The 16,662-nt window shown below is 41.7% G+C and overlaps 1 protein-coding gene across 2 annotated transcripts in view; it reads left to right on the top strand.

The window, feature by feature from the left end:
• The window catches only part of abca3b (ATP-binding cassette, sub-family A (ABC1), member 3b), a 31,896-nt gene that overhangs the window by 803 nt on the left and 14,431 nt on the right, over window positions 1-16,662 (top strand). The window contains exons 2-21 of one of the 2 annotated variants that reach the window (XM_080511299.1): window positions 322-411; window positions 1,600-1,846; window positions 5,082-5,209; window positions 6,103-6,268; window positions 6,719-6,978; window positions 7,065-7,181; window positions 7,282-7,402; window positions 9,197-9,370; window positions 9,480-9,661; window positions 11,037-11,183; window positions 11,392-11,521; window positions 11,622-11,776; window positions 11,921-12,076; window positions 12,163-12,373; window positions 12,550-12,700; window positions 12,999-13,097; window positions 14,811-15,009; window positions 15,098-15,404; window positions 15,495-15,768; window positions 16,429-16,633. In XM_080511299.1, coding sequence (XP_080367425.1) covers window positions 358-411; window positions 1,600-1,846; window positions 5,082-5,209; window positions 6,103-6,268; window positions 6,719-6,978; window positions 7,065-7,181; window positions 7,282-7,402; window positions 9,197-9,370; window positions 9,480-9,661; window positions 11,037-11,183; window positions 11,392-11,521; window positions 11,622-11,776; window positions 11,921-12,076; window positions 12,163-12,373; window positions 12,550-12,700; window positions 12,999-13,097; window positions 14,811-15,009; window positions 15,098-15,404; window positions 15,495-15,768; window positions 16,429-16,633 — 3,483 coding nt within the window. In that variant the 5' untranslated portion in view covers window positions 322-357. Of the gene's footprint in view, window positions 1-317; window positions 412-1,599; window positions 1,847-5,081; window positions 5,210-6,102; window positions 6,269-6,718; window positions 6,979-7,064; window positions 7,182-7,281; window positions 7,403-9,196; window positions 9,371-9,479; window positions 9,662-11,036; window positions 11,184-11,391; window positions 11,522-11,621; window positions 11,777-11,920; window positions 12,077-12,162; window positions 12,374-12,549; window positions 12,701-12,998; window positions 13,098-14,810; window positions 15,010-15,097; window positions 15,405-15,494; window positions 15,769-16,428; window positions 16,634-16,662 lie in introns of both variants that reach the window. The other variant, XM_080511298.1, reaches the window with a different exon arrangement.

The following is a 16,662-nucleotide window of genomic DNA, read 5'->3' as shown; positions in this document are numbered from 1 at the left end:
TTGCAGTCCTTTGCTCTACATTTTAAGGTGTGTGGCTATTACTAACCTGCTTTTTCACCTTAGTGTCTTTACTATTGCTTGAACTACTTTTGAACTTTGTTGTTATCACCCTCTAGCATCTGTTCAGTGTTTTCCTGTTGTGTACAGTTCCTTAACACAACTAAACCCACTCACTGTATTTACAATAGTTGATTGCTCAACTACACTTCTGTTTTTCTCTTATTGGTAAACAATAACTGAGAGTCCAGAGTCCTCTGGATTCGATCAAACTAATTTTTTGAATATCTTTTTTTTTTTGGTTGCTGTCTTCCACCCAGCCAGAGAGCTTCCTGGACCGTGTCCCGTGTAACATTCAATATGGCTGTCATCCGACAATTTGGACTTCTGGTGTGGAAAAACTATCTTCAGCAGGTGAGTTGAAAGAGGCTGCATCTTCCAACCTGCCCACTCTGTGTCCTTTTTAGGTGCGGACATGCCTGTAACTGGGTATTGTCAAAAAGTTCTTGTGTTTCCCGAAGCACCGCTTGTGTGACAGTGTTGAAGGTCTGGGCTTATGCATCTTCATAATAACAACAAACCATCCAACATTTTTTTGACCTCAAGTGACTAGAATTGTGTACGATCCCTCATACGGTGTCTGTACTGTGTTATTGTGTCACAGACTCGAGCAGGGTCAACACGCTGGTAGCACTCACATGCTTTCTCCAGCCTTATATGGATATCTTTATATGAAGGCGCTGCTGTTATTATTTTTGCTTTAGTTTTTTTTTTTTTCAGTCAATTGTTGTGACATAGGTCATGAGGCTTGGTCATGAGGCTAAAAACACAGTCACATTACTTTCTATTGTGTTTCAGAGAACACCATATCACCAGGTTCAGTCAGTTTTTAATCAATGATCGGAGATCATTTTTACAAAACCCCAGTTTGATTTCCCCTGATGCACACTGCATTGGCCCGTTTTGGCTTGTTTGCTCCACCGAGTAGCTTTCTTGTCCAATATTGAACATTAGTATCAGTTAATAGTTTCACAATACTGCAGTTATTGAGAAATACTGCTTTACAACAGAGTACGTTAACATTGTGAAGATTATAACTTTGGCCCATAAGAGTATGTAACAAAAAGTTCTGGTAGCAAATGTTGCATACTTGATTTTTGCCATGTTTTGAACACTCGAGACCAAATTGACATATTTAAAATTCCGACATATCTGCCGTTTTCAAGTCAGATGCTGTATTTCTGGAGGTTTTCAGACAGCGAAAAAAATCTGAATTTACTGAGAAAAACAGAACTGTTTCTTTGTGAAACAGTAATGTGATTATCTTGATGACGATACAACAACAGTTCTGCTTTCACGTCTTTGGCAGAGTGGAGATGGAGCGTCTTTTTCAATTTGTCAAAATAAGATAAACCATCTGTCACCTATGGTTATACAATTTCTAACAACTGCGTAGCAAGATTTACTTTGTCAACACATTGTAAATCTTGTGTACATTTCAACAGGCAATAAATAATCAGAGCAGAACACAACACAACTAACTCGGCTCACTTTGTGCTTTGATCACAAATGACGGCTTGTCTTTTGGCTCCTGCTCTCCAGAAACGTCAGATCTTGGTGACTTTGGTGGAGATACTCCTTCCACTGCTTTTCTCCGGCATCCTCATTGTGCTGCGCCAGAAGGTGCCTTTCAAGGATCATCCAAATGCGACAACATTTGAGAGCTTTGCTGTCGACTCGCTACCCACATTGCGGTTCAGAAGCCTTCAGCTGGCCTTCGTGCCCGGTAACTCCAGCGTGGTGCGGCAGCTGGCAGAAGATGTTCAAGGCAGCCTGCGACTCTCCTCAGGTACGTAATGATGAGACAAAACGTGATCAGCATGTTTAAAACAATGCGGGATTGTTGAAATAGTACATTTCATTCAAAATGAGGGGTTTTCGTTTGGGTCCGATTGGATCATCAATACAATCCTTATACACTTTAATTTCAAACATCACTAGTCCACATGCCACACATCTGATCTGCAACATCAATTAGTGCTAATGATTGATTTTCAATATGTTTTTTTTTTTTTTCAGAGCGTCTGTTATTATTTTTAAGCACATCTTATTTCTACAGATATGCCTTTAGCGTTAATACCATGGCGAAGTAGTGAATCTGTGGGCAATTTGTCAGCTACAATCAATCAATCAAAAAATATCTATATAGAAGTTTTTGTACAAGAAAATGTTGCACAAAGTGCTTCAGAGGGCAAAAAAACCCAAAACAGAGTGAAACCCAGCTAAACCTCATCATATTCATCATATTGATAATCAGCTTGGCTTGACATACTACAAACATAGAGACCCTACTAGCAATATATAAAATACAATCCCAATTTATCACAAGTAAACGATGAATGATTACTTAGTATGGAGCTGGATTTTTTTTAAATTTGAGTTATGCTATGATTTTATATACATGCAATTATATAAGAACGGACAAACGTGTTGAAGAGTTCATGCTTTTTTCTCTGATGACGATAGAAAAAAAACTATTTTCTAGGTTCGTGGTTCTGTCCAAATATTGTCATGTTGCAGCAAGGTCTAGCTGTGAGTACTACCATACTACCACAAACACCACAGCCATGACGCTGTCTGTCGTGGTCGATCAGGACTGACCTGGGAACAGGTTTCTCCAGAAACAAGTCTCAGGAGGACAAACAGGCTGCGCCCTGCTCTCCTGCCAGACTGGATCGACAGGGAGTCGGCTGGGAGGCCGCTCGCACACGACAGCGTGTCCGTTTCCTTAGCACACTTCCACTCCATCTTGTCTCCTTTCACTTCACACTCACAGACACACACACACCTTCGCCAGATCAACATGTCTGGCCGACGAGTTGGCAGCCGGCTCTTTGTGTAGCTGATTTTATTTTTAGTGGAGAATTATCGCGAGAGGCATGAAGCCGTTCTTTGAGGCCGGGGGCAGATAAAGGCACGTAGAGGCAGGTCGTCCTCTCGGCCGTCTGAGATCCCAGCTCAGCTTTTAATGAATTATTTAAATGGTTTGAGCATTGAAGGGGATGATCAAACCTCGAGGAAACACACAGGATCTGGAAAAAATATCAGTCACTGTTTGTCGACTCGACAATTATACCCTTCTTTTCAACCGGGGCTTCTCGTTAAATTTTAACAATTTTACCTTGTACCTCCCCATCAGATGAACGCCATCATGTTGCATTTGTGTTATTTCAAGATTTGGTGTTGTCCCACAAAGGGAACAAGTCCCTTTTTACATATTTTATCTATATTCATTCTTTTGTTGCTCCCTCTATAAATGTATTTACTAACTTAACAAATGATCTTGTTTTATTGTAATATTGTAACAGCTTCTCCACTATTTTTGGATTGTTATATTATTACTTGTTCTACCACTTCGTGTATCTTGTTATTCCAACAGGTACAGTCTATCATTTCAGCTGGTTTGTCAGTTACTTTCTACTCAGCCATTTCTAAAGTTTGAAAGCTTCTTTTGAAGAATTACTCACATGTTTGATCTTTAATTGTAGAAAAAGTCCCATTTTATAGCTGGTTTAAGACGTCCCCAAAAAATGGAACACTGCCGTTAGAATTTTGTATCTTTAATCAATCGAACTACTTATAGTTTCACCATCATAATTTGATAGTTTGACTTTTTTGTTTGATAACTAGCATTCAAAAAAACTTTGAGAAAGCTGTTCCAGTTGCCAGCTTAACACAACTAGTTTATTAGTCAATAAGTCAACATTTCATTCTGGATCATGTTTAGAAGTTATTCTTTTCTTCCACACATTGAAGCCTGTGACCAGTATCCTGTTTTTTTGGAAATGAACACTTTTTACACATAGTCCGAGTCATCTGTTTTTACTATATATAGATATATAGATATATATTTTTTAGAATGAGTACGGGAAATGTCCAGCTTCCTTGTTTTTCAAAGAACTGTTATCATGCATGTATTTTAATTGGCTGATGCAATTTCCACGAGTCTGTACTGTAGACGACTTTACTGCACTCTTAAACAGAGGGAACAACGTTGTTTGTAACCTGCCGACAAAATGTTGGTGACACTACTGCCTAATTCATAATCACATTGAACAAGTGGTAAGATATTATGTCAAAGCAGGATTTTCAATAATTCAGAACATTGTTTCTTAACCTTTATTTAGTTATTTGTTGATTGAATCTTTAAAAGATAATTATGATTTTGTATTTTATGTTTTTGATCCAGAAAAGGCTTCTTTTTTTTTTTTTTTTTTTTTTTTTACATGATCTTAATTCAACTGATTTTATTTTAGGCAAATTTCTCACTATTGATCTGGGAAGAGAGATTATTTTTGGCACAATAACGCATGTTGGGTATCCTCTGAGAAGATCTGTATTTTTTGTTGTGTAACGTAATTTTCTGTCCACACAGAGGAGGCATGCTTTAAATATATTAACATTCAAAACCACGTTTCAGTTAAGCTTGAGAAATGCTGGTTGTGATTTGAACTGTTGCACTGTTGGCAGCTTCGTGTCTTACAACCTCTGCCCTTTGTATCTTGATGCGAGTATTTGTTTTGCGAGTATGGCCCACATTTAACCCTGGAACCTGCAATGCTGCTTTCCTTTGCCAAAGAGTGACTCTTGTGTGTTTGTGATAAGTAGAACATTGAGAAATATGTTGAGGGAGAAAAAAAAAGATTTCCTCAACAGTGGGGGGGGGGTTCATTTGTCTGGTTTTGATATTGAAGTGTGTTAGTTTGTTGTGTTTTCTCCTCATGGGGATCTTCTCTCTTTTTTTTTTTTTTTTTATATAAATGATCTCTCCTCTGTGTGGAAGAAAGCATCTATGTTCTCAGTTACATTGGTTTGACCCGATCCACTTGATTAAAAAAATAAAAAATTGGTCACAGAATTCGGTATGCTGAATGTGTCTCCATCAACTTCGGGCCTGTCGGTAAGAACGATGACTACCAAGGTCGGACGACGAGACACGCCTGGATGCAGGAGTACGTGAGCTGAATAAGACACTGGAGCTAATTCCCTCATCTTTGTTCTTGCATCTTGCATTCATTCTCTAGTGCGCGGCTTTGAGACGGAAGAACAGTTCGAAAGATATGTGAGAAACGACCCAACTTCCAGAAAGGTGCTGGCTGCCGTGGTGTTCGAGCATCCCTTCACCCACGACGACGAACCGCTGCCACTGCAGGTAGCAACGCGTACACACTGTCACACGGGGTTGTCGCATCTGTATACTCGTGAAGTGCTTTTTACTGATCTCGGCGCAAGGTCACAGTTGCAATGAGAGCTACAAGTAATACTGGTTTCTTTCATTTCTGTTTCCTTGTTGGTTTTCCTTAGTCTAAACGCAGAACACACAAGAAGAAAAGCTACATGCTTGTGTGGCGGATAAAACCTGACACGACAGACGATATCACGCTTTCACTAAGTGGAATCCCTCTCATTAAAAGCTTTATCTAGTCTTTCAGACTTAAATGTGTGTAATCCATTTGAGCAAACCTCGTGTTGTCAGTCATTTGTGAAACACTTCAAAGGGTATTTGACATGTCAGAAAAGTGTTCTATAATACAATCTGATTGACTGATTAGAAGGCTGAAGGTATCAGATCTCTCAGTGGTCAGTGCAGCACAAGGGAGAATTATATACTCCTACATTTTAATGTGAACTCGGCACAAATTTATTTGTAAAGCACCTTAAAACAACAACAGCTGAACCAAAGTGCTTTACATGAATAGACTTCAAACCTAAAAACAATCAAAAAAATCCAATTCAAACAATAACATGGATCATCATAACTAACTGAAATTGTGATCAGTGTCATTTATGTGGCATATCAAATGATAAAAATCGAATAAAACCAAATCTGACACATGAGGTTTCACTCTCTTTTTCTCACTTGTGCTTTTTAAATTGATCTCTCCTGCTTGTCTCCACTCTGTGGATCAGTCCCTCAGCTGGAAAACTTCAGTCCGGTCTTTAGTACAGACTAAAAGCAAATGACTCCACTTGTTGATGCCAAATCAATTTAGAGATCAAATAGAGAGTGCAAATCTATTCTTGCTTTGTGCTCTTGCTGCACAGGTGAGGTACCACCTGCGTTTCAGCTTCACTCCGCGAAACGCCCCACCGAAGGAGAAGTCGGAGCTGAACCCAAACAGCGACCTGGACTGGCACACGCTCAGCCTCTTCCCCCTGTTTCAGCTGCCGGGCCCCAGAGAGCCGCAGTACGGACCAGGGGGCACGCCTGGTGAGCGTCTTAATTCAACGGGTGTTGACTTTTCTTCCCCATTTCACGTTGTGTTGAATGACGCATTTTAAGACTTAAGCGTTTAAAAAATTGTTTCTATTTTTCTGCTCGGTCAAAATGCAATCAATCACAAGTGCTGACTTATTTCCTCGGCACCCGGTATTTCTTCAGGATGGGTTTCCGTGACAACCACACGCCTGCACATCTTTCCCACGTATCATTGAGTCCTTTTCAGTCGAATGCAGCGCACCCTCCCATGATTCATCGGCTATTTGTGGCGTTACAAACTGTTTCGCCGGTATTAAATGCAATTTACCTAATTTACCATCGTGTCGTTGAAGTTGTTTGAATCCCGTGAAGTGCTCATGACAGCCAACGAAGAATTAGTGTTGACTTCTGGCGAGAGTTTTTAGGAGACACCGTGGTAATATGTTTATTTTCTTTGTTAAGGTTATTACCGAGAGGGCTTTCTGGCTGTGCAGCATGCAGTGGACCGAGCCATCATGCGCTCGCACGACCCAAGCGCTGCCTCACACCTGCTGAACCAGATACGAGTGGTCCTGTCGCGGTTTCCATTCCCAGCTTTCATCTACGACGTCTTCATCCTGGCCATCCAGAACCAGCTGCCCTTGCTGCTGGTGCTGAGCTTCACCTACACGTCCCTCAACATCGTTCGGGCCGTCGTGCAGGAAAAGGAACGGAAGCTCAAGGTGTGTTTCAGAGCCTGCGCGTGTGTGCGAATGAGGGAAATGTCCGACTCATTCTTCACCTCTGTCCTTCCCCCGTGCTTTCTCAGGAGTACATGAGGATGATGGGTCTCAGCAACTGGCTACATTGGAGTGCTTGGTTCCTCATGTTCTTCCTCTTCCTCTCCATCTCAGTGTTTTTCGTTACTCTGCTCCTCTGTATTCAGGTGAGTCGGTGTTCCAGCGTCTTCAAAAATGTGCGATCTGACGTTGAAAATGTACACGAGCCAGTAAAAAAGTGACTCCTGAGATATTGTGTTGTTCCAGGTGAGCCCTAATGGAGCAGTGCTGACCTACAGCGACCCCACACTGGTCTTTGTCTTCCTGCTTGCTTTCACTGTGGCCACCATTAACTTCAGCTTCATGATCAGTGCCTTCTTCTCAAGAGGTGTGTGTGTTTCGTCCATTTACTATTTCTCAGTCATAAAAAGGTGTGTTGCCAGCTTCTGAAACGATGGTTAAGTTACTTCTGTTCACTCAGCGCTTTTTTTTGTTTTTTTTATTGCTTATAATTTTACGATCTGTAATTTCTTAACAGTGCCTCTGGAGTAGTAGGCAAGTTTAATGATTTTATAGGTAACTTCTTGGAACTTTCCCCGTAAAGAGCATTGCACTATATTCTCCATCCAGCCACCTTCTCTATCGCTTAATCCAATTTAATGAGTGCATCCCAGCTGATGAGGGGGCGAAACACAAGGTCCATCCTGGACAGAACACCAGTTCAATGCAGCTCAAACACAGGAAAGCAGGGAGTCACACACATTTACACCTGTATGCAATAAACCTTTTTAATACCCAAAGAAACTCCAAACATGTAGAACACACAAACTGATGAATATTCTTTTAATGGTAACTAGATCTCAATCCCATGTAATGTCTGTGTGCCAAATTCTTGGCTAAAATCCTTGCGATTTTGTGATTTGAACTACTTTAGACACTCAGATGTGTGAAATTGAGGCATCTTGCCTGGACAACGGCTACGATAAAGAAAAGTATTTAAATCTCCCCGTTCTCAGGTTCCTCCTCTCCCTCATTCAAAGCTTCTCATACAAACAAGCCTCTATCCCCGTCCAGCTTTTCACAACAAAGCTGCTCAGATTACAAATTCTCCCCAGCCTCGGTTTTATTCAGCCGTTCCCAAGGAAATGGCACAGAAGCACTTATTTACTGATTCGCCGGCCATGTTGAAGTTTATGTTGCCTTTCAGCTTTTTTCCACTCCATTTATTAGATTAATTAACTTTATTATTAGATGAGACAATAAAACCCTCAGTCCACAGGGACTGGGTAGATGGAACGGATCCTAAAAGCCTCCATTTAGTTGTTTGCACAGTGAGTGATGTCCTTTGCGCACATTCAAAAATATTGTATTTTCATGCTGTGAGCGCTTTGTGCATTGTCACCTGCCTCGACAGTGTTCCTTAATTGCTTTGACCCAATCACATTGATTAACCAGTCTCTCTGTGGCTTCCATCTCTCAGCCTGACCAGAACAATCGCATAATGGTGAAATGTAGTGGTGCAGTTGAAGTCAATAAAATGGCATGTTGTTTTTTTAAAGCCACCTCACGTATGAATCATTTCGTTAAACCACAACAACGCCATGATAGTTTGAACCCTTGCTTTGTTTTAAAGAGATATTTTTAGGAGATATTATTTGTAGGAGTGAGGTGAAAGTAGGGGGCATTGACGAAAACTAGGCTGAGCCAACAGAAAGGATCTTTCACTGACCTTCTGACCATTTTTGAACAGGCTGTCTTTTTTTCCTCTGGCTTTCCTTGTGTGTGCAGCTGTGTGGATAATTTCTGCCTCCCACTGATGGACTGTTTAGGAATAGTTGATGGCGCATGATCTCTGCATGTTCCAAGTAGATATTGTCCTACAGTTTTATGGTCAGAATTAAAATGAAAAATATACAGAGAAGACATTCACAGTAGCCAACTTGTTTCCCCCTTCTTTCTCCCACTTTCTTTTGCCCTCTCATGAGTTCTTCTGAAGAATACTCACAGATTTGCTCTCAGTCTCTGGTTTCCACCCCATAATCATTTACTTGTCTGTGTTTCATCAGCGAACAGGACAGCAATCTTCTTCCTTTGTCGCTGCAACAACCGAAAGTGACAAGAACTGTGATTGTGCCTACCTTAATGACGAGTCTTGCATTCTCTCTTTGCTTTTTCACTACAGCCAATGTGGCGGCAGCAGCGGGTGGCTTCGTGTATTTCCTCAGCTACCTGCCCTATTTGTTCCTGTGGCCACGCTATGACTTACTGAGCCACGCTCAGAAGGTTTCAGCCTGCCTTATCTCCAATGTGGCCATGGCCATGGGTGCACAGCTCATAGGAATGTTTGAAGGAAAAGGTGACACATGAGATTATGATGAAATACACTTTTTTTGTGTTGTTTTTGGTTTACATCTTCTGGTAAAACTGCTGTTGGTGAATTCTCCCCATTGTGTTGTTTTTTTTAGGCACAGGAATCCAGTGGTCAAACCTTTTTGACTCTGTGACAGTGGATGATGACTTCTCCATGGCTCAGGTCCTGTCCTTGCTGCTATTTGACTCGGTTCTCTATGGACTCGTGGCCTGGTACATGGAGGCAGTGTTTCCCGGGGAGTATGGCGTACCTCTGCCATCCTATTTCTTTTTATTGGTATGCTTTAAACGAAGTTTCTCAAAGCATGCATTCATACTTGCAAATAGCTTCATTTGCATAAAGGCCAACCAAATGCAACTGCACGAGTGGAGTTTCTCTAAAGCCTTTATAACACTTATAATAATAATAATAAAATACATCTCCTAATCGGGTTATTTAAGAATGTAACATTAACCCTTGTTCATTTGCACTTGGCATTATGATGCGTTTGCAAAGTATTCAATACAGCGTAATCATGAACCACAGCCATTTCGTATTGGACTTGGGCCACAGGCAAACTATAGCCTGCACTTACTCTTGATGAGAGTCGCAATGAATCAATCTTTATTTCAATCTATCATTTCAGATGATAAAGTGTACATCAAAGTTATTTACAAGTGATTAACAAAAACATTGTAAATATGGATTTTGCCAGTTAACTTCCATTCCATCCATTCTCAGTCCCGGGTCTATCTACTATCTGGTTGCACACCAATCAGCAAAGCTATTTTAATGCCGGGTGCAAATTGAGTTCAAATAACCTTTTTTCTTTCCTTTTATCAAGTAGTCTGTAATCAGAGAATATTTCTTTTGCCAGTAATATTTGACAGAGTACTCACATTGCAAGCACATATACCAATAGTGAAAACCTCATCCCTACTGAACTGTGTGTGTGCCCGTCGAAAGGAATGACTTGGCTCAATGTGATGAGGCTTTTCCTGCTGCATGTAGATAGTGTTCAGCAATTACAGCACCATCGGATAGTGTCAAAGTCAAGGTCGAGGTCCCCTGCCGAGGAACTTGTGTTGGATTACAGACGTGGCTGCACTCTCATCGTAGGAGTGAAAGAGATCGCAACTTATCGGACAGAGGAAGTCTTTGAGGTCATCTATTTATAATAACAGGAAATGTCTGAGTCTCTCCAGCCAACACAAATTAGGTTTATCTTGAGAACAACTATGGATGATCACCACATGCCGTTGCTTCACATACTCATCCTTGCACATAAATAAACTCATAGTAATTTCCCAGCAGTCAGGTATTCAGGAGAATGCCAGCAGGGTGCGGGTTAGATGTTGACACACTTTACTTTGTGTCCATTGTGTGATACCGTTTCTGCACGGGACTTACCATAGGCTGGTTTGGCCACATTCACAATGCTCATGAATAAATATAATGTTGCCTAGCGCTCTTCTTGATTTTTAATGGATGAGTGTGTTCCACTGCTCTTTTAATTTCATAAAACAATTGCTTTGAACACAAGTGTGTGAATATATATGCTGTTTTTTTGGCTGTTCGCTACATAAATTAATGTATGATAAATGTTACAAATGATTAAATCAATTATAAAGCTTTATTTTTTTTTTCCCCCTGTCAATCCTCTAATCTGCAGCCTTCGTACTGGTGCAGCAACCCTCGCATGGCTTTGGTGAATGAGAAGGAGGAAGAGGAAGATGCAGAAAAAGCTCTGAAAGGAGAGTTTATAGAGGAGGAACCAGCTGGACTCGTCTCTGGGATAAAGATCAAGCACCTCTCCAAGGTGAGCGGGGCAAAACCTTGACCTGAAGGGTCAACTCGACCCCTTTAATGCAGGAGGGTGCAGGTGCTACAAAATGCCACAAAAATAACACAATTGCCCTCAGTGTTAGCGCTGCAGTGGGTTATTGAGATGATAAAGCCTACTCTGCCCCCTACCATCTTGATCGGGTGATGCATGAGAATATCTGGTGTGTTTTTACTTCTCACAGGAATTCAAATTGGGCAACAAGACACGCCAGGCTGTACGAGATCTCACACTGAACATGTTTGAAGGGCAGATCACAGTAGTGCTGGGACACAATGGTGCTGGAAAGACCACAACACTGTCCATGCTAACGGGTAAAAGAATAACCAAGTACAGCTATGAAATCCATGTCGTATACTTACACTTGAACATGCCACCTTGCACAGTATTAACCTCCCCTCCTCCACGTTTCAGGTCTGTTTCCCCCGACAAGCGGCAGGGCCTATATCAATGGTTACGACATCATTCAGGACATGAATCTGATCCGACGCAGCCTGGGACTCTGTCCACAGCATGATGTACTGTTTGATAACCTCACAGTCAGAGAGCACCTGCTCTTCTACGCTCAGGTACGAACTAGCACACACGTGTACACAATAGAAAGATGGGTGGAAACGCTTCCTGCTGGACATTCGTGTGAAATAGATGCTGCATGGAGTCTGGATGGAAGTGTGGTTGTTTATTTACATTTATTGTGACTCTTTCACATCCAGCTGAAAGGCTACTCCAAGGACAAGATTTCAGACGAGGTGGACCGCATCATCCGTATCCTCAACCTCGAGGACAAGCGGCAGGCGCGCTCTAAGACCCTTTCTGGTGGCATGAAGAGAAAACTTTCTATTGGCATTGGCCTCATTGGAGACTCCAAGGTTTGGAATTTCACAAGGATTACCCGTCTCATATATTGTTATTTCTTTCCTCACTGCCACTTTATTGAAGGCGTTCTTTTTGCCAGGTTGTCATGTTGGATGAGCCAACATCGGGAATGGACCCGTCGGCACGACGAGCCACCTGGGACCTCCTGCAAGGAGAGAAACGCGGTCGCACCATCCTGCTCACCACACACTTTATGGACGAGGCTGACCTTCTAGGAGATCGCATTGCCATCATGGCAGGAGGAGAGCTGCAGTGCTGCGGGTCACCACTTTTCCTGAAGAACAAATATGGTCAGTGAAGACCGAAGTAAAATTGCCGCAATGAAATTGTTGTAATATATATGATGATGAAGATATCTCAAGATAATCCAAGAAACTGAAAATCCACCGATGAGACATCCGTATGAATTATGTCAGTATGCATAAACAATCGATGAAAAATAATGTTTCTTTATCTCACCCACTAGGTGCTGGTTACCACATGGTCATAGTTAAGGATGCTCTTTGTAACGTGTCTGAGATCAGCCGCCTTGTTCATCTTTACGTCCCGAATGCCACGCTGGAGAGCAGCGCTGGAGCCGAGCTCTCTTACATACTCCCAAAAGAAAGCACCAGCAAGTAAGTCTGTCACTACTGGGAACGTACAGCACACTTCTCACAACAGCTCAGTGTCTGCACTGGCCTAATGGCTAAAAAAGCCATACAGCTAGATTACATGATAGATTGCACATCATCAGCATAATTTATTATTATCCTGGATAATAATAGTCCATTATCTTGGAATGTCTTTGCTTCCTATTGATTCATTTCTACATTAATTCTCCAATATTTTGAAAGCATCTGCCCAACAATTTCTCACATCTCACACTATCATTTTAGACATTGCGTGATCTATAATATTGTGCTTTCTCTCAAGGTTTGAGTTACTGTTTGCCGAGCTGGAGATGAACAGAGACGAACTTGGCATTGCCAGCTATGGAGCTTCAGTCACCACAATGGAAGAGGTTTTTCTCAGGTAGGAGATGAATATTATTTGAGCGTGTCCTTGAAAGAAGCTCCTTTTCTTCATGACATTTATTTTTAATGTCCACAATGAGGTTTTGCTAACGACCTGAATATATTTATTTATATCGACATTGAAAAGTTGGCAAACATATTCCTGTGAGTGAGCTAGAAAAGGGTAAACACTGAATAATATAAAGCCCAGCTAAAAAAATATTTTTCAGTTTTAAATGCTCTAGAAATATTAAGATATGAAGGATTTCATTACACTCTGTTCACATGACTCCTTTTCTCATGTTGTATATATTCTTGTCCACCTTAAAATTTGATTTGTGGCATTGTTGTACTTTCATTAACTGTGAACTGTGAATGTTGACACACGCATTGGGACAAAATGCAAACACGTCACAAAAGCTCCATAGATCATGCTCGAGATCAGGGCCTTAATGCTGTGTGAAGAGTACCAACCACTACAGCACTGTACAGTCCCGTCCTGTTTCATCTTTTTAATAGAGATATATGTTTCATCCTTTGTAGAAAGCAACCTTTTTTTTTTCTGCTTTGGCCAGTGACAAATATAAATCATATAGCCACTACAGAAAACATTGTTGCCTAAGGTATTGTCGCTTCATTTTAGACTTGAAGTGTTTGCCCAGTGTTGTACATTTTTTTCAGATTTCATGAAACATTGAATTGCATTCTACAGTTAAAACAATCTGTTTAGTTTTTTTTCTTCTAATTGGGATCAGGACAGCAGGTGATATGCTTGCCTCTCCTTATTTGTACTCCTCAGTTGTAGCTTCTAAATGTTGACGAGGCAGTTAGTTGTGCTTCCCTGCAGATTTCAGGTGTGTAACTGCAGCAAGGAGCACAAGACGGCTCACACTGCTACTTCTGTGTGCACAGGTGTTAACATTGTAATTGGTGCTGCAGAGACCTCATTATTTATGCGTCATACTGCGAGTCCAGCAGTAGGGTCTGGCTATTTGCACTTTATACAGCAAGCAGCAGACACGGCGGCATAAATAGCTGCTGTTTGAACATTTGGTCATTAATCTTCCCCCTGGTGTTCAGAATATTAGAAGCCAAAGAAATACGCTCATTTATTGCGAAGCTGCAGTGCTATAATGAAGCCTTTTTTTTAAATTTGTGTTCTGTTGGAATAATTTTCAGAGGTAGGGTTAATAAAAGGGTTAGGAAAATGAAAGGGCCGACAAACCAAATTATGAAATTGACCTTGTGTGTTGCTGTTAGGGCATTCAAAGGGCACACCATCAGTTTTTAAGAATTCTATTTTATGCATTTCATTGATAAAAGCTGTCGAGAGGATGGACTAGATAGAGGGCTTGACAATTCTCTCTGCCTATTCCAAAGATCTGTACATCTGTAATATAACTTGATCTGTCCTGGTGTATTGGAGCCTTTTCTCACCAATAACTGAATCAGAAAACCCAGAAATAGCTTTGTTTGTGAGCAGCCCTGGCTTTCTGCTTCTCGCTAAGCTTGTGAAAGAAAGAAAAAGAAAAAATACTCCGATTGGAAAGATTCTTCTCACCTTAAACACCTTTCACTGCATGTCTGTTTTGAGGTATTGTTCAACGTAGTTTTTTTTATAGTGTTTATTTAATGTAGCATTTAATTCTAATCTTGACTGTCTGTGATTGTTTTGACAGTCAATTAAAAATGAATTCACTATGAAATACTTTAAAAATGTATTTATTTCCAGAGTTGGAAAGCTTGTAGATTCCAGTTTGGACATACAGGCCATCCAGCTGCCCGCCCTGCAGTACCAACATGAGAGGCGCTCTCACGACTGGACCACGGATGATGCCAGCAGCATCAGCGGCTTCACCGACGTCACCGATTTCACCGACAGCGGCACGCTCATCTCAGAGGACTGCTCCAACATAAAGATGAACACCGGGGTAAGACTGAAGAAGCGAAGTGATTTGCGTCACGGTTTCAAATGACTCCCGCTCACATCTCCGCTTTCATTTTTTTTGCCTTCACCAGGTTAGACTACACATGCAGCAGTTCTACGCCATGTTCCTGAAGAGGGCGCTGTACAGCTGGAGAAACTGGAAGGTGATGGTGGCCCAGTTCCTTGTTCCTTTAGTCTTCACTGTTGTGGCCTTAGCTGTGGCACGCACTTTACCCGACCACCAGAACGCTCCTCAGCTGAGGCTGGCACTCAGCCGCTACGGTCAGACCCGCGTTCCCGTGGCTCTGCAGCCGGAGGCCAGTCCTCTGAGCGCCAGTCTTGCAAAAACATACGACTCCCAGCTGTCTGCCCAGCTCGGCCAGCTCATCAATATCACTGGTAAACACAAGGCGAAAGTCAAAGACTCGGCAGCACTGCTTTGCGGACTGTTTATTGACCTTATGCTTTCTTTTTTTTCTTTCCCTGTAGACTTTACTGATTACATCCTGACTCAGGCAGAGGAAGAAGGAGGAAGCTTTAATGAGCGCTGTGTGGTCGGCGCTGCTTTCCGAGGCAGCATCCACCAGTACGCGGAGGCAACCGCTTACTTCAATAATGAGGGCTACCACACACCTGCCACAGCCCTCATGATGGTGGACAATGCTCTGTTCAAGCTTCTGGCTGGCCCGAATGCCTCTATTGAGACGGGCAATTACCCCATGCCACGCAACATGTCCGAGGCTGCCCGGGGCCGGCTCTCTGAGTGAGTAGCAGTGGGGGCTGGTCGCACAGGATCATGCCTGGGTCATAAAACAGTAGAAGCTTGGAAAGAATGATAGCTTTTCCTGAAGTGATTGATAGCTTATAATTTTCAAGCAGAAGTTTTCAGCTTATCGACTTGTAAAGTAACCACGCAAAATTGAACTACCCCACATTATCTCACAATTAAAAATACTGGTTAATTACTTAAAAATGTCCTTTACCTTCTTGTTTACTTCAGAACTTTGCAGTTTATCAACTCACCGAGCTTCTTGTTTAATAGTTGATGGTCTGCCGGGTTCCTTTCAGTTAATGTATCAAAAGGCACAAACAGGAGGGGATCCACGTCTGCTGTAACCTACGCCAAACTCTACTGGAGTGTGTTCGACAGTTACTATGGAAACACTAACTCCATCACTCCTCCACCATATTTTTCACATTTAACACCCCACAGGTAGTTCTGCAGTAATTGCACCACATACCAAATTATGAATTACACATCTTGCTCTTTTATACTTTAATCCTCATATAGGTTTGTCTCGCTTTGAATTTTTACTGTTTGCTGATTTTTCTTCAGAATATTATCTAGAAACAAAATAATAAGGATTAGAAGAGGTTTTCCTATTTCTTTTCTTTCCTAATCATCTTGCTTTTTTTTTTTTAGAGGGAAGACAGGGTTTGCTATTGCCATCAACCTCATGTATGGCATGGCCTCACTGTCCAGCACATTCGCCCTGCTGCTTGTAACAGAGTCCTCAATCAAGTCCAAGCATGTGCAGCAGGTTAGCGGCGTCTACCTGTCAAATTTCTGGTTTTCAGCCCTCATGTGGGACTTGATCAACTTCGTGCTGCCCTGTCTTCTCATGCTGGTTAGTATCACATTCCCTTTTTGATTTGT

This window comes from Blennius ocellaris (assembly GCF_963422515.1).
Source record: "Blennius ocellaris genome assembly, chromosome: 16".
NCBI lineage: Eukaryota > Metazoa > Chordata > Actinopteri > Blenniiformes > Blenniidae > Blennius > Blennius ocellaris.
Note: the sequence above shows the minus strand (reverse complement) of the source record. Positions and strands in the feature narration are given on the sequence as shown.